This window comes from Ambystoma mexicanum, chromosome 7q (genome assembly GCF_040938575.1).
Source record: "Ambystoma mexicanum isolate Mex_15411 chromosome 7q, UKY_AmexF1_1, whole genome shotgun sequence".
NCBI classification, from domain to species: Eukaryota; Metazoa; Chordata; class Amphibia; order Caudata; family Ambystomatidae; genus Ambystoma; species Ambystoma mexicanum.
The window spans coordinates 144,797,452-144,815,781 of NC_090941.1; the positions used below are offsets into that span (position 1 = coordinate 144,797,452).

The window sequence follows — 18,330 nt, forward strand, 5'->3', positions numbered from 1 at the left end:
TAGAGGTTTATCTAGAAGATTAAAGGAGTTGCTCGCCTTGGGATTGATCAAACTCAGCAGTGTCAGGATGGGATAAAGAAAGTGTTCAGATTATTCTTATCAGGAGACACTGGCGGTCTTCTCTAAAAGCAATACAGCCTCAGATATATATTGTCCAGATTCTTCTAGTTTCAGGTCCCAGTAACAGGGGTGTTGTACCCCACTGCTTCTTTGCCACAGGTCCTCTTCAGAAGGGCATTACCCGCCTCGCTAGTTGTAATCCACATCTGAAGGAAAGAGGCTGACACAGTGCTTCCTGGCGCTGGGTTATTGTACCCCTGTTAAGTGCCCTTCTCATTCCCTAATGAATCCCTCACCTGTTAGCTTATTCTCACTTTCTCTGAGGGGATGTAGTGCCCTTCCCACTATAAAGGTGTTCTTGCCCTGCTCCTCTTTCTTTAGGGGTTATGGTGACATTCACACTATGTGAGCAGTTCAGCTTTTCAGGAGTCCAGGTCTTCCTGCTATGTTTGGCATCTCTTCTCTCTCCGGATGCTTAGCCAGCCGAGGCCCCTTTACTGCATTTGGGCACTTAGTGGTATCTGACCACTGAGCTGCATCAAGGAACTGGCAGGATAGGAGCACACAATAGTCAGGATTAATGGGAGTGAGACATCCCCTCACCCCCTTCCAAGCGGGCACTTTGAATTTGATTCAAAAAGCCCAGAAGAGTGCTACTGCGGATGCAAAAAGAGGGTCAGATAAGTGTGGCAAGGGTATGAATGATAAGAAGACTGGGGGAGCCTGGCTCGGGATCTAAGAGAAGGGGCATTAGTGAGGCGGAGTGACATCAGCATCTTTGCAACATCAGCCACCCCTACAGGACTACCTGCTTTAAAATGTCCCTGATCACTGGCTCCCCAGCAAACACTGGTTTTATGACTCTCCTAAGAGAACTGCTCCTTAAGCTCCCCTAAATTCCGTCTGGAATCCTGCTTTCCCTCACCCATAATGGAGAAACGGGGCTCCTTCTGCCCTGGATGAACCAGGAACTGGCTGATTTGTTGGCCTATTGGGTGCTTCTTTGGCACAACTTGATTAGCTTGTGCTTTGTAGCCAGGGGGAGAAGTACTTTAATAGGGCTGGTAGACATATTGAATTTGTGCCATGTGTTTCCATCACAGAGGCGTAGACGGGGTAGGGCCTGAGCAGGAAAGGCCCACCCAAAATCTATAAATGCCCACTCAGCAGCGCTGTGTGGGAATTTGCAGCGTTAATGTCACTGTGGTGGGCGGGGCCCAACTTCATTGGCTTCAGGCCCAACTTGCAAGTCAATCCTGGCTACGCCTCTGTTCCATCAGCTGTTTCGTTAGGAACATGCTTTCCTCTACCCCTGGTTTGGTGCTTTGTTTTAGGGGGAAACAGGGATTAGGGCTGCAGAATTTTGAGCTTTTTAGACCTACTTTATTCCCATTTTTATGGCATGTCGAATTGGGCTTTCCAGTGCTTTGGGGGCAGTATAAATGTTTGAGTGTGCCCACCATGCTGGTGAATGTTGGGTCATGGGGGTGTCACTTTACTAAGGTTTCCTAGCTAAGGGAAGGTAGTACTAGGGCTTGAGTGAATGACCCATGTGTGTTTCTCTTCATAGGAGACTGATGTTCTTTGTATCCTGGCTCTTTCCACTAGGGAACAGGGATACTAGTTCCATTTTAATCAAACCAATGTGTTGCTGCTTCATATTGGAGTTATAAGGAGCGACTTCCCACATGGCCTGACTGGTCTGGGGAAACCCTGCCTGGGTCGGCGAGATCTTGAAGCATGACTCCCAGAGAAGATGACTATTGAGGTCAACAGGGTATGCTAAATTATCTATCTTTTGACCTTCTCGTCCCTAAATCTGCCTATGGGTAGTGTAAGAGGTTCTCTGGCATAGCGTCAGGACTCAATCTAAACCCTATGATAGAGACCAACATTACACTTGTGATGACCACTCTTGCGAGGTAAACATACAAGGCAAACCTTTCAGCATCAACTGGCATCAAAGGGGCAATTGTTTGGAACACTAGAATTGACCGATTTAGGTGTTCATGATAAAGAAGTAAAAAATATGGGAAAACGTGATGAATGATTAATAGTCCCGTCTTTGAATGACCTACTCTCAGTATGATTGTGCCATTGCAAAGACATGCCGATGAATCTGCCACTGCACCTCTTGATTCAGGCCATCACTGATGTTTTGTAGAAGACGGAACACTCTGGGTATGCAGAGCTAGAAAAGAAGTGACCTGTTAAATGAGTGACGGAGTTCTAACGCACCTACGTAACAGCAAAGCCCTTGCCTAATCTTAGGACCTTTAATGGACATTTGTAATACAGGCCGACACAGGATGCTCTCTTTGACACAACATGATGCCCTGTGTCTCTTTAAGCTGGCACCTACATAATAATTTTTTTCTAGATCACTGATCAGCTTAAAAGCAAATCTCACCACTATGTGGTGCTAGTTGTACGCTACACGGCCTACGCGTAAGGTTTTAGCCATCCACAAGATGGTCGGGTCCATGCACCAGATGCATGCTTTTCTCTGCCATTCTCCTGGGTACTTTGGTTATCCTACACGCTGCGCTTAAGACCCTTTAATATACAACATTTGGGTATTACAAAGTGAGAGCTTTAAAAAACAAGAGGGGAACAAAAACCCTGCATTCTTTGTTTAAGGGGCATGCAAGTTCAGCTGGCCCATATTGCAATGACGAATCATTCAATCCTCCTGAGAGAGGACATGGGCTCTCCACTGGAGTTTCCAGGATAGGCAGAACATTCTGTCTATAAACACTGGCAACCTAGACCTTCTAGACAAATCCAGGGTGATCAAAATCATAGTCAACCTGTAATGATCCCGTTCCTGGAGGACTAACGTAATGAGCTGAAATGGGGGAAAAGAAGAATTGCCACAGTAACATACAGGCATCTCCCAGAAAATACAGGTTTACAAACTCCTTCATGTAGACCAAACACTCTTTGGACATTTTCTCATCCAATGTCTATGCAATTTGAGAAACCCATGCAGGGAGAAACCCTGCTCTGCTCTCGCCAGATTTGCTGAAGGCAATGAGGAGCTTGGCAACCTAAACTCTCGCCATCTTTGGGTGCATCAATTGACAGTATGCACATTCTTTTATGCCACTGCCCTGACAGGCAGCGAATGAAGCACTGATGGGGGCCTGAGGCAGACTTATGTCTGCCACAACCCTTACGGGTCTATAAGGCTGTCCTATCTGATGAGATGGTGAAGAAAAATCTTTAACAGCTATTTCCTGAAGATCTAGCTGCTTGACCATGATAAAAAGGATCTACACTAAAATGGCGTGCACAGCTCAGTATGTATGCCAGTGGTGTCACTTCTGGCATTTAAGGGAGTTGTTGGTGCTGGCCGGAGGCAGCAAGCAGCCGTGCATTGTCCTCTAGTGCTTGTAAACATTTTCTTAACCTGCCTACACCTGGAGGTGCATTTCTAAAGGCAAGAAATGTAAGGGAGGAAGGTTATCCATTAGAAATTGGTATTTACTAAGGCACAAATGAAACCCATCAAAAACAGTAAATATTGCACATTTGATCAAACTAAATTCCACCTTCAGCAGGGAAATAATGTCTTAGCTGTGAACTACTATAACTGAATACTGAGTTACCTCATAATAGATTCCCATACTCCAGCCTTTTCAGTGCTAACGTCACTAAGAAGATCCTCGTTTATTTTGTCTGGATTTTTCTGCACCTGAGGGTTCAATAAGCACAGAACAAAATGAAGCAGACATTGAAATGTGGTTGACAACAGTACACCTCTATCAAACCATCGGTAGAATACAACCCTTTCTCTGTGCCTTAAAAGTTATAACACGTTCTTACTGGTTTGCATTAACATGATGTTATAATTCACCAAGAACCTTTGACAATGCACACAAAGGAAATAGTATAGGTCTAGTATAAAAAAATAATATATTAAAGGATGGTAAAACTGGCTTCATACCTAAAAGGTAATCTTGTCTCCTTTTGATATAGGTTCTAGTACATTTCCAAACGCTTTTGTTAAATACATATTAAGACTCATCTAGGTGACTTAACCTGCATTATGTATTTAGTATGTTTAAACATCAAGGATATCCCTTTTAGTACAACAAATTGTGAACATATAAAAATTTGAAGCTAAATATATAAAATGATAAAATACAGAATACAACAATGACCTTTAAAGATGGGTGCATTAAAGGGGTTATGGGCATTAAAACATATTCTGAAGTTTCAAATGGTCAACATCTACAGTATTCTGAAATATCATTTATCCAACCAGCATCAACAGAAAACATATCACCATCTAAGGCACAATATAGAGACAAAAACTTCTGAGTTCTACTACAGTAAATTCAAGTTGCATCCTGTGTCTCAAATCTGCTGCTCTGCTCAGTTTTGCATTTCCAGTAGTTTTACGCTGCAAGGGAGCACCCTATAACTACGGATGTACACTATTCACAATCGATATGGTCTGAAGCTATCTGCAACACCCATGCACTCACAATTAATATGGTACTAACGTTTATCCTTGAATCCAAAAAACATTCCATGCACTTAATATTAATAATCTTAAAACAAGGTACACATTTAGACCACACAAAGTCAGTCGATTTTAAGGAATATTTGAAATTTGCGTAAATTATCAGTAGCACATTGCACAGCATACTTTGGGAAACAATCCTTTGGTCAGGTACCCAGTTCTACACAGAAAATGTCAACTCATCCTACTGTCTAGTCATAATTTGTAAAACATATAGAACATATACAGGGTAATTCATAGAAATTCGTACAAAAATGGCGCACGCGGCTGGCGCACAGTGCCACCGTGCGATACACTGTGCCAGCCGCGTGCGAAAAAATCCTTTTCATCGCACAGCGTATTCATGGATTTTAGCCTCCGAAACCAGCCGTGGCGCAGCGACCCTGCAGCAGCGCCAGTTACGCCCCCAAGAACGCCCTCGCGCAAGGAAAAGCCTTCAAAATCCCCAAATCATTGCAAAGGGCTGCGCTAACCCTGGACCAGTTCACAGGGCTGGCAAACAGCAAACGCCAAGCGTGGAACGTGTATTTTAGTGGTTCGCGGGAAGTTCCACACGCGATTGTCCTGTGTACGTGTGCATCAGGGGTGCGTGGGAAGTAACACACGCAAAAGCAGCAGGGTACGTGTATTTCAGGGGTGCGCGGGAAGTATCACACGCAAAAGCAGCAGGGTACGTGTATCTCAGGGGTGCACGGGAAGTATCACACGCAAAAGCAGCAGGGTACGTGTATTTCTGGGGTGCGCGGGAAGTATCACACGCAAAATCAGCAGGGTACGTGTATTCCAGGGGTGCGCGGGAAGTATCACACGCAAAAGCAGCAGGGTACGTGTATTTCAGGGGTGCGCAGGAAGTATCACACGCGATTCCATCAGGGTATGTGTATTCCAGGGGTGCGCGGGAAGTATCACACGCAAAAGCAGCAGGGTACGTGTATTACAGGGGTGCGCGGGGAGCACCACACGTGAATTGCACGTGTGGGTCCTCCCAGGTGTTCCCTCTACACCCTCCACGGCCCCTGCAGGTGGCCCACACCACAGGGGCCTACCCTGCACATGTCCTGCAGGCACCCCATCCACCATGGCCATGCCCCCCCCCAGCCAACCCACATGTCACCTTGCACTACTGCCCACCAACGCATGTCCCCCTGCACCCCCAGCCACCAGGGGCAGCCTCCACCAGGCCCCCACCCATGTCTCCCATCAACCCCACACCCCAGCAGTGCAGGGGCAGCTTCCACCAGGCCCCCACTCATGTCTCCCTGCACCCCCACCCCCAGCGGCAGCCTCCACCAGGTCCCCACTCATGTCTCCCATCACCCCCACCCCCCAGCAGTGCAGGGGCAGCCTCCACCAGGCCCCCACTCATGTCAGCCACCAGGGGCCGCCTCCACCAGGCCCCCACTCATGTCCCCTATCACCCCCACCCCCCAGCAGTGCAGGGGCAGCCTCCACCAGGCCCCCACTCATGTCTCCCACCACCCCCAACCCCCAGGGGCAGCCTCCACCAGGCCCCCACTCATGTCCCCTATCACCCCACCCCCCAGCAGTGCAGGGGCAGCCTCCACCAGGACCCATTCATGTCCAACTCATGTCTCCCTGCACCCCCACCCCCCAGAGGCAGCCTCCACCAGGCCCCCACTCATGTCTCCCATCACCCCCACCCCCCAGCAGTGCAGGGGCAGCCTCCACCAGGCCCCCACTCATGTCTCCCACCACCCCCACCCCCCAGCAGTGCAGGGGCAGCCTCCACCAGGCCCCCACTCATGTCTCCCACCACCCCCATTCCAGCCACCAGGGGCAGCCTCCACCAGGCCCCCACTCATGTCTCCCATCACCCCGCCCCCAGCAGTGCAGGGGCAGCCTCCACCAGGCCCCCACTCATGTCCCCTATCACCCCCACCCCCCAGCAGTGCAGGGGCAGCCTCCACCAGGCCCCCACTCATGTCTCCCACCACCCCCACCCCCCAGCAGTGCAGGGGCAGCCTCCACCAGGCCCCCACTCATGTCTCCCACCACCCCCACCCCCCAGCAGTGCAGGGGCAGCCTCCACCAGGCCCCCACTCATGTCTCCCACCACCCCCATTCCAGCCACCAGGGGCAGCCTCCACCAGGCCCCCACTCATGTCTCCCATCACCCCACCCCCAGCAGTGCAGGGGCAGCCTCCACCAGGCCCCCACTCATGTCCCCTATCACCCCCACCCCCCAGCAGTGCAGGGGCAGCCTCCACCAGGCCCCCACTCATGTCTCCCTGCACCCCCACCCCCCAGCCACCAGGGGCAGCCTCCACCAGGCCCCCACTCATGTCTCCCATCACCCCCACCCCCCAGCAGTGCAGGGGCAGCCTCCACCAGGCCCCCACCCATGTCTCCCATCACCCCCAGCCCCCCAGCAGTGCAGGGGCAGCCTCCACCAGGCCCCCACTCATGTCTCCCATCACCCCCATCCCCCAGCAGTGCAGGGGCAGCCTCCACCAGGCCTCCACTCATGTCCAACTCATGTCTCCCTGCACACCCACCCCCCAGCCACCAGGGGCAGCCTCCACCAGGCCCCCACTCATGTCTCCCATCACCCCCACCCCCCAGCAGTGCAGGGGAAGCCTCCACCAGGCCCCCACTCATGTCCCCTATCACCCCCACCCCCCAGCAGTGCAGGGGCAGCCTCCACCAGGCCCCCACTCATGTCTCCCACCACCCCCAGCCACCAGGGGCAGCCTCCACCAGGCCCCCACTCATGTCTCCCATCACGCCCACCCCCAGCAGTGCAGGGGCAGCCTCCACCAGGCCCCCACTCATTCCCCTATCACCCCCAACCCCCAGCAGTGCAGGGGCAGCCTCCACCAGGCCCCCACTCATGTCTCCCACCACCCCCAGCCACCAGGGGCAACCTCCACCAGGCCCCCACTCATGTCCCCTATCACCCCCACCCCCCAGCAGTGCAGGGGCAGCCTCCACCAGGCCCCCACTCATGTCTCCCACCACCCCACCCCCCAGCCACCAGGGGCAGCCTCCACCAGGCCCCCACTCATGTCTCCCATCACCCCCACCCCCCAGCAGTGCAGGGGCAGCCTCCACCAGGCCCAAACTCATGTCCCCCAGCCAACATGTCAACACAATCTAGATCCCTGGCCCTTATGGTCAGCCTCCAAATGCCAAACACCCACCTGAGTATTGCATCCACCCACTTAGAAATGGCAAAAACATGATATAACCACAATTGCAAGTTTGGAAATGAACACATGTCCCTCACATACACCCAATGGGTGTCAGTGAATGTCAAAACCCATATCATGATATGCATGAAACCAATGAGATGATACTACACATTGAAGTTTGAAGAAAAATATGAATTAAACGCAACATAAATTGAACCGAAAATAAAAAAACAATAATGGAAATTATTTTAAAAAAAACAAGCAGGTACGTGAAATAATGCAAAACCACAAATCATAATGCAAACGAAAGGTGTCCAAAGTCACAGTCCACAAAAGTAAATCCAATGGAAAATTAAAATCGAAAACCATTGCTCCATGGGGAAATCATAAAAAAAATGAAAATCCAAAAGTCAACTATATACAGATAAACAATCCATGGTCCATGATCCCAACAGAAGAAATGAAACCTATCTAATAACACTACCTAAAAAAAAAAAATATATACAAAAATCTGGCCCATTGTCCAAAAGGTCCAAAAAAAATGCTAAACCAAAGGAAACCTAACACTAACTACAGAACTATTTACAAGGGCAGCGGGCTAGTCCGACGGCTCACTTCGGGATGTTCCGGGCCAGGGCATCATCGAACTCCCGCTCAATGTCCCGGAGGCGCTCCTCCTCCATGGCCCCGAGGGTCCGCAGGGCCAACCACATGTTCCCCCCAAAATCCCTGCGGATTGCCTCGAGGCACTCGGCCCGCCCCAGGGCCCTCCGGATGGAGTTCTCTGCCCTGACCATCGTGAGCCGTGCCTCTTCCGCCCGCTGCCTCTCCGCATCTATGGCGTGGCCCAACCGCTGCCACACGGAAGACACTTCCTGTCCTGGGTCCTCCTGCCCTCTGGCCGATGCCTGCCCCTCCGATGTCGAAGGCCCCGAGCCATCATGGCTCCCACCACGTTGCTGCTGCTGCTGTGCCTCTGCCCGTGCACTGCCTCCTGCTGCCTGCACATCCTCCGCTGGCTGGGGTGCAGTCGTTGATGTGGCCACCCCTGCTGGACGTCAGACTACCGACTGTGGCAGGGATGCCTCCTCCACCAGCCTGGCCGCACCGTCAGAGGCAGCTCCACAGGGCACCCAGGTGACTGATGGGTGGGAAGATGGCACGGAGGACGACTGGCGCATAGGGGGTTCAGTTGAGGAGGGGGTCTGAGCAAGCCCCATCAAATGGAGGAATCCGGCCTGGGTGACCTGTCCCAGTAGGCCGACGTGGTCAACGAGCCATTCGAGATGACGTGCAGTCTCCTCATGAAAAGACTGCAGGTCATCTCGCTTGGCCCGTTGACGCAACGCCACACCAGTCAGGACAGGCTCAACCCGGACCCGGATAGCCACGTCTGCAGGCAGAGGAAGGCCAGTTGTCGTGAGCTCAACCCCTGCCTGAAAACGGGTCTGGACGTAGGCATCCCTGCTGGTGCAAGATGATGCAGTGATAGGATCAGGGACAGGATTGCACACAGGTACCTCCGCGGCGACCTGTGCTGCCTCCTGTCCCTGGTCCTGCACTGCACCACTAGCACCAGTGGAATCCCCACCTCCAGACCCCGTATCTGTTGCTTGCACGGCCTCCTCCTCCACCAAACCCCCCACCAACCTGGATGACTCCGTGCTATCTTCCCCCGTTGGGCCCTGTGGGGTCCCAGTTGCCCCTTCTGCTGCCGAGGAGTCCAACTCCGACCTCCGCCTCTTGGACCTCCCCCCGGCAGCTGCGGCCTGGGACGCGGCACCGGACTCCTCACTCCCCGATGAGATCACAACCTAGGAGGGGAGCCGGGCCTTGCGTCTCCGGCTGGTGGTGCGATCCCCGCCGCTGTGCTCCACAGCACCTTCTCCGCCCTCTTAATCAGTTGACGCTGCAGACAGGGAGAAATAAAACACAGGCATCAGGGCACTGTACAATGGACACATACACACATGACAGTTGCACATGAGTGGCATTGGCAAACCTCAGACATGGCATCACAATTGGCAACACACATGTCATTTCTACATGCACACATGAGCCATACAACAGCCACATCTCAACTGCCCGCACCATCCATACACATACAACAGCATGAGCAGGCAAAGGTGAGCCAGACATCACATGCAACACAGGGAGTGCACTACACATGCACGCACACCACCACACTTGCATGCATGTGTACACCTCAGCCAACTGTCGCAGTGTTCCGATGGGCATCCATGTCACATCTGCCAATCAGGCTTCCACATCCCACTGTCACATGCATCCATGTTGCATCACTGTTGCACCCTTGTCAAATACCCACACATGCACATGTACACAGTGCTGATACATGCAGCTGAAAACAACATACATGTGTGACATCACGAACATGCCTACTTACATACACATTCATACAAACATGTGTGCCCACACAACTGCATTTGGCATGCAAGCCTACACACACAAGCACCATCCATGTCCCACACATGACAGCGCTCGCATGTGTTAGCCTCACGGTCCTGTACACCCCCACCCATACTCGGCCCCATACAAACAGATGTGCAACCGCCACACTACTGGCACATCACCACACGGCCAGCTTACAATCATGATGCATGTACACTTAGCGCTCGACTCCAGACGGGTCTGCCTCTCAAGGACCTGGACGTGGAGCGCCTGGGATATGCGTTCCAGGACCCTCATCTGATCTTCCGACAAGTGGCCCCGGCGCCCCTTAGCATCCGCTGCCTTCAAGAGGCGCCGGCCTTGTTCAGGGTCCTGGACCTGAAGTCCTCCCAGCGCTTCTTGACATGTTGGAAGTCGCGGACTGCCACCCCCTCCGCGTTGATGGCAGTCACGATGTCCGTCCAGATCCGAGTCCGTCCTTCCTTGTCGGCGCGCACACTTCCGTAGAGGGCATCATACTGCCCCAGGACTTGCTCCAACAGGACACCAACTTCCCTGGCACTGAAGCTGGTGCCCCTCTGCCTCTCTGGCCAGGGGTTGTCAGTGGTGCCAGATGTTGCAGTGCCCGACATGACAACCCCAGAGGCAGGAGTGGGTGGGCAACTGGGTCCTGGGGCTGGGCTGTGGAGCGATGGAATCCCAGTCGGGAGTCTTCGGTTCCAGCAGGGGTGGTCACAGCAACAGCACCCCTGGCTGATGTGCAGGCAGCAAATGGCAGGGCACGTGGGCAGCAGGCAGCAGCAGATGGCAGGTGGGAGCGTGCTCGGTGCTCTGGGGGGCAGTAAATCGGCTTTCTGGGCAGGAGCGTGGTCTTCCGTGTGCTTACGCGTGGGCCAGCTTGATACGGAGTGATTTGGCACGTGAAAAGTCCTACACGTCTGCGTGTAATTCGAGGAAAGGCCCTTAGCGCGTAAGCGCGTCTGCACGCATAGGCGATTTCATTGGCCCAAAGGCCCCCATGCGCAGCTGTGATGTCACGCGCATGGCCGTAGAGAATGGCGCGTGTAAAAACAAAGAGATACACGTCCAAGTGTCAAAGCGCGTAATTGGTGGAAATGGCCTCATCGCGTATGCGCGTCTGTGACGTGTGTATAAAAGGTACGTGTAGAACGCCATTTCCTTGTACGAGCTTTTCGTGGAGAGCGAGTGGGTGAAATCTGTACTTCTTGTCGGTTCACACGCGATTTACTTCACGGCGTTTCCAGTTCGTACTCCCTGTTACCTCTGACAGCTTTTTCTCTTTTCCTCAAACAGCGTTCCCTTCTACTGTTGTCCTGTCTCCTCAGACAGCGTACAATTCTTCTTTTGCCAGGGGTGTTGCCAACGCGCACACGCGCATATTTTTCACGCTTTTGTTCCTGGCAGACGGTGAGTCGCGCACGTATTTCACATCTTTGCTTGCCCCGTGTGTCGCGTACCCCTTCAGAGGTCATTCTAGGCTGCGTGTGACACGCATACGTTCATTCTTGTGTTTCTGGGAGCCACATCATAGTGCAGGTTTATTTTTCCACGCACGTAGTCTAGGAGGGGTTGCGTGCACCTTACTTCCCTTTTTTGGGGTGCCTGTGCGTTGCGTGACCTGTCATCTTTCCCCAGGGGTGACATACAGGCTTGCTAGAGCACTAGGGTCGATTACCATCTGGTACCCAACCCCTTTGACCCCCAATTGCCCAGGACAATAGTTCACATCGACTCCCATACGCACAATAACATCAGTGCCATGGCTGGGAGGCGAACAACCCGTAAGGGTGGCAAAGGTGGCCGAGCCCCAAGTGGTGGCCGTGGTGGATCCGGTAGGGGACGTGGCCGTGACTTGCAGGGTGCCCCTAGCCCCCCATGTGTGGAGGAGCAGTCAGGGACACCCATGCCCCCCCCCGGTTGAGGTTAACGTGGCTGACACCATCCATGCTCAGCCCTTGTTGGACCAGCCCACTGTGGAACCAGACCTGGCACAGGGTGACTCCATGGCTGACTTCCAGGTCAGCAGGTCTAGGCCACGTGCGCCGGTGAACGTTGGTGTCATCAGGCCACGTGGATCAGGGGCAGCTAGGTCATCTGCTGCCCCGCGTAGTCAGGCTGGAGAAGCTGCAGGGGCAGCTGCGGCTCCATCCACCCCACCTCTCACACACCCAGCCAGGACAGTGTCGGTCCAAGTCCATCATGCTGACATTCCCCCTGACACCATCACACTTGAGCTAATGCCTGCACCAACTCCCATGCTGAGTGTTCAATCCCACACTCCTAGTACAGAGTCCACCGGGGCTCCTGCCCCTAGTGTCCAGAGCGGCGTAGGACACTCAGGATCCCCACCACCTTCCAAGCGGAAGAGGAAGAGTGCTCGTCCAGTAGAGGCTGATGCCCCAGACACGGCTACACAGTCCGGCCCGTCAAGGAAGCCCAGCTTCAATGAGGACGAACTGAATGCACTTGTAGATTATGTGTCCGCACATGACCGCGAAATGGTGATTGTTGCAGGATCCAAGACCACACCTGCACAACGTCAGGCACACTGGCAGACCATTGTGGACATCATAAGTGCCCTTGGAATCGTGAGGCGCACAGCTACTGAATGCTACAAGCGCTGGAATGACCTGAAGCGCAGGGCAAAGAATAAGCTGGCCTCAAGTCATGCCGCAACTCTAGTGACTGGAGGTGGGTCTCCAGCAGACGACATAGAACTCACTCCACATGAGCAGGTTGCTGGGACCTACGTCATGGAGGAACATATCCAAGGCGTGGGAGAACTGGCAGATTACGAGGCATTGTCCGGTGAGTGCACATGCATGTGTGTGTCATCCATGTGCATGGTGTGTGTGGGAGGGCTTCTGTTTGGGTGCCAGGTGAGGGTGTGTGTGCCTGAGTGGTTTGGGTCACCCATGTGCCTCTTCCTATACATTCTGCGCACCAGCATTTGGGTATAGCAGCATCCCTTCTGCCAACATTAGACATCCAGCCCAACACCATGTCATGATCTCTGCTTCCAAAAGATCAGGACTTGCCCGACTCCCTTGGAAGCAGACCCATAACCCCGGTTCCGAGTGCCAGCCAGTCCCAATTGGGACCTTTTGGACCCTGTCCTGGCGCCAGTGGCACCAGGCTCATAAAGATGCCCAGTCCCAGCGCTGGAAGCGCCGGGCTCATAATGCTTGGGTGGACTTACCTGCAGCAGACCATGCTGCTTACTTACCTGCCAGTTGAACCCCTGATCCTCTTCTGTTTGGGTGGGGCAGGAGCCACTCCCTAGGTTCAGAACACTGGAACTCTTCTGGAAAGCAGGAACTCTTTTCTTACCTAGGCGTGGCTGTGGAAGGAGACACCTAAGCACTACAGGAGGCTATTTAAAACACACCCGATGGATGAATCTTGCTTTGTGTTATTCTGCTTTCTCTGCAGCAGAACGCTCATCGTGTCTTCTGCTTCTGATCCTGGGCCTAAGGGAACAAAGGCTTACCATCCTGGAATCCAGTCTTCAGCAGCACCTGTAAAGACAAAGAAAGAACAGGTTAGCACTACGGTCTTCAGTGGCAGCGCATCTCTTACCTGGTCCATCGGCTGTCACCAACGCCTCGCGCTGCATTCCGGCATCTGAAAGACAAAGGCTTACCTACTCTTCGCAGGCTCCGGAGGTCTTCGCACTGCATTCCGGCATCTGAAAGACAAAAGCTTACCAGCTCTTCGCACGCTCCGGAGGCCTTCGGCGCTGCATCCCGCATCTGAAAGACAAAAGAAGGTGCGTTTAAAGACATTGGGCAACTTTATGACTCACGTGCCATTACTCCTTCCCACGCCGAATCCAGTGGGTATTCCAGCACCCTTCAGCTTCTCTAAAGCTCCGAACTTGTACCTGCAAGATAAAAGGGACAGTTAGTGCGCATCGTGAAGCAGGCTACAAGCGCTTACTTACGTGCTTCCAGGCGCTTCTATTCCTCACGCGGGTTCGATCCTCAACTCTCATCAGCCCGCCATCCGCCATCGCCGGAACCCTGCAAAACAAGAGATATCATTACAAAAGACTTTTAAGACATTTGAAGTGCCCAGAACTTACCGTTCGTGCAGTTAACGACGGACAGCAGTCCTCTGAGGTCAAGAGGCCTGCACCCTTATCCAGTGAAGAAACTGGTTACGGCACCCTGCCCGAGGCAGATGGAGAGCTCGGCGTTCACTTACCTAAGGTGAGGGCGTTAACCTTTGGGGTTCTACAGGAGAAGAGAAAGGGAAGAGGAGAGAGGCACCCAATAACCCCAGTTCATTAATCCCATATTTTCTATCTGCAGACATCTTACTCTTCGAGTCAGACATACAGTGCACAGAGGTCCAGCCCAAAGAGCCAACCGTGTGTTACACATCACCTTTGAAGATACGGCATTCACCCAGTCAAGACCGGCGCCTCTGCGGGAATCAGGTGAGCGTTACACACCACGCCAGTTGCCCTTGGAGTGTCATCTTGCCACAACATTGTTGCTTATTTACCTCTGTTTATTCAGGCAGATTGTTTGCATACCACCACTTTTACTCGGGATTTCTCAGTCCTATTGTCACATGTCTGACATGGCTATGGTACAGTGGACTGGCTTTGTTTCCTGGACATGATTTGTTTAGACATGTCCCTGTGCTATAGGACCATTTTGGACTGGGTGCTGCAGGTTAAACATTTGAACCATTTCAATGAAAAAATCAATTACATTAGCAAACTGGACTTAATGAACAATTGGTGACCTCCTCTCCCTCTTCACTTCATGGCTAGGGTACATGCCATCTGTGTGATGGCACGTGTATTTGACCTGCCAATCACTGGCCAATGTGTGATGCCACTGCTAGGCAGCATGCAGCAAATGTGTTCATCTTCCATCTTGGTGTCATCAATGTGTGCCATCTGCCTACCCTTCACACGCAGTGACGGTGCATGCATGGGAGGGTTTTAGTCATGTGGGACATGTGTCAATCAAGTACTGTTTCTGTAGCCTCTCAGCCCTAATTGTGTGCCATAGTGCTAATGCCTGTTTCCATTTGTTTTCTTTTATGTCTTTGCAGGGGATGACGCACTTGATACTGCTGGGGTTGTGGAGATGGTGCAGACCCAGGAGGGGTCTGAGGGCCGACCGACCACCAGTGAGGGACGTGGTGTGGTGGTGGGTGAGAACCCACAACTGCTGCAGGTCGTGCTCTCAAGGGGTGTCTCTGGCTGCACCTCCCCCGAGCTGTATTCAGGTGTCGATTCGGATGATGAGACCTATGTGCCGTCGCAGGTGAGTGTTCCTGGGAGGGATTCTGTTCTGTCCGACCCACCTGCAACAGGGTTAGAACCCTCAATGGGGATGTCAGTGTTGGCAGGTACGCCTTTGGTGGTTACAGATGCAGGGTCACACTCCGCGACATCTGATCCTGTTCCTGGGCCAGGAGATCAGAAGGGGAATGCAGTCCTGCAGCCTCAGGCAGTGCCGGCACAGCAAGGCGCAGTTCGCCTTGCCCCAGACAGGTGTGGTGCCCGCCGACGTGGTGGCCGTCAGCCACCTGGCAATACCGCATGGGAGCAATCCATATACGGTATGGCAACCCAACAGGCAGCATCATCAGAGATGATGGCTCAGGCCATGGATAGGGTGGCCACTTCCATTGTCCCCCCCGAAAGGCTAATGGAGCGACTACAGCAGGCAACCGACTCCATCTGCCAGTCACACAGGGAGGACATGTTGGCGTCCGACAGGGACAGGCGGGCGGCACTGGCGACTCTGCAGGAAGCCATTTCCATAGAGTCCCAGGGCCACAGGGAAGCCCTGAGGGTGGAACTCCTTCACCTCAGGACGACTCTTGTTGAGCTTGAGGCTTCAACCAACAAAAGGACAGAACAGCAGCTGGAGCGTCTCACACGTACGCTCTCAGCTGAGATGCAGGCAACTAGGGCGGAGGTCCGGGCATCCCGTGAGTTGTTGCATGGGGACCTCCGCACACTTATCCTCCAGAACGAGACCTACCACACCCGCATGCTTGCAGCCATGGAGGAACAGACTAGGGCTTTGCGTGGGCTGCCTCCCATAGTGCCACCACCTCCTGATGCAGCTGCAGAGGGTGAGGAGAGCGACAGCAGTGATACTCCCACAATAGGGTAGCCGTGTAGGCCATGAGCCCATGGAGGTGTTTTTTTTCCGCAAGATCCACACAGGTGGGTTTTGGTGTGCACCCTGTCCTCAGACCTCCTGGGTGGCCTCCCCCACCCCTCCGGGCCCATTAATGGCCCTTTTTTTCTTTTTTTTTTGGGACAGTGTGTTGCCTTGTGTGGCTCCCGTGGGCATACGCTGCATTGTGGCTGGGCACATGCAGGCTTGTCATGAATTTGGTTCAGATGCTTGGGTTTTTGTGACACACACCTCTCCTGCTTCCCGTTTCCATGGGCTTGCAAAGGGTGTGCCCAAGTGACATTGACGTACATGGTGACATTGGACTCCCATTCGATGTGTGGGCAGTCTGTAGTCAATACTGTGTATACATTCATAGTGCATATTATTGTTGTATTGTACACTGCATGGTGTATTGATATGTGCCTCTGCATCCATCTCATCCTCCTAATTTGCAAGTCCATTCCTCATGTCTTCACAATGCGGTCCACCTTGGAACTGGAGTCCATGTTGTAAGCAGTGCACCTACACTCTTGCGTGGTGCTAACACTGTATACTTGGAAGTGTTCGGAGGGCTGGCATCATCAGGTAGTGAGGCTAGCAAATTTTTAAGTCTGTAATGTCATGTTTAAGGTAGGTTGGAGGTTGTGTAGGTGATTGGTATTCTTGCTAAGTATTTAGTAATGTGTGTTGTAGGTCCTGCATTACTGTGAGCTTTTCATGTGTGGCCATGTTTCCATTAGGGACACTGTAGCTGGTGACACTTGGGGCATGTTGTGGGGATTAATTTGTTTCCTCTCACATTGCATGACATGCCATGGTGTGTTGTGTGGCCATGCCGGGGAGGGGTTGGGTGACATGGCACTGTTTTCATGTAGTATTTTGCGAGTGGGTATTCATTTCTGCAGCATGGAAGTGTGTCTTTTGATGACACTGCATTGGTGGTGTTTGTGTAGGTAGGGATGCACACATTGTGACACTTCCACATGAACAATCTCAGGCTGCTATGGTTCTGACAGTTGACTGTCCCTTTGTTCGTCTTAATTGTCAGGTCGAGTCATCATTGCTTATCAGATGGTATGTGCCAGGGCTGTGTGCACTCCACTGGGGTGTGATTTCTATGTGAAGTAATTAGCCACCAGCTGCGTACGGGCTGCCTCACCCCGTGCCCTCTCCCCTCCCATGCGCAGCAGGCGTGCATGTGGTTGGGGATGTGGGAGCATCCCCATGTCCACAGCCAGGCCCCGGCGTGTTGCAACATTGTGCAGGACACATGCTGCCACTATGATCCTGCACACTACTGTGGGCGCATATAACAGCTGCCCGCCAGAACGGTCAAGGGAGCGAAAGCGTGACTTGAGCACTCCGAATGTGTGCTCCACTATGCCCCGGGTTGCAATATGGGCTGTGTTGTATCTTACCTCTGGAGGCGTGATGGGGTTCCGAATTGGCGTCATCATGTGGGTGCTCAGATGGTAGGCACTGTCCCCTGGTGAGGAGGTGATGGGTATCATTAGTGGGGTAGTGACATAACTCTGCATCTGACATGCATGCATGTGCAGTGGCATTCATACTCACCAAGCAGCCATGTATCGCCATGCCGCCCAGCTTCTAGGTCCCGGTTTAGGGTAAACATTCGGTAAATGAAGCTGTCGTGGGTGGACCCTGGATAGTTGGCATATACTGAGGTGATGATTCCCTTGGCATTACATACTACCTGCACGTTGATGGAATGCCAGTGCTTGCGGTTCCTATAGATGTGCTCAGATGCCTTGGGGGGACTTAGTGCCACATGGGTGCAGTCAATGGCACCTAGCACTTTTGGGAATTGTGCCACACCGTAGAAATCGAGGGCGGCAGCCTGCCTTTCTGCAGGTGTCCTGGGCAGGTATATATGCCTACGGACTGATGGGCGTGGAGTGATGATGTTCAAGACCTGGTGTAGGCAGCGTGACTGCGTGGCCTGTGACACCCCACCCACTATGGCACTTGTCCGCTGAAATGA

General features: G+C 52.9%; 1 protein-coding gene across 2 annotated transcripts in view; it reads right to left on the bottom strand.

The window, feature by feature from the left end:
- UGGT2 (UDP-glucose glycoprotein glucosyltransferase 2) overlaps positions 1–18,330 on the bottom strand; it is a 1,923,861-nt gene that overhangs the window by 645,323 nt on the left and 1,260,208 nt on the right. For both annotated transcript variants that reach the window (XM_069639785.1, XM_069639786.1), the window contains one exon: positions 3,672–3,757. In XM_069639785.1, coding sequence (XP_069495886.1) covers positions 3,672–3,757 — 86 coding nt within the window. The remainder of the gene's footprint in view (positions 1–3,671; positions 3,758–18,330) is intronic.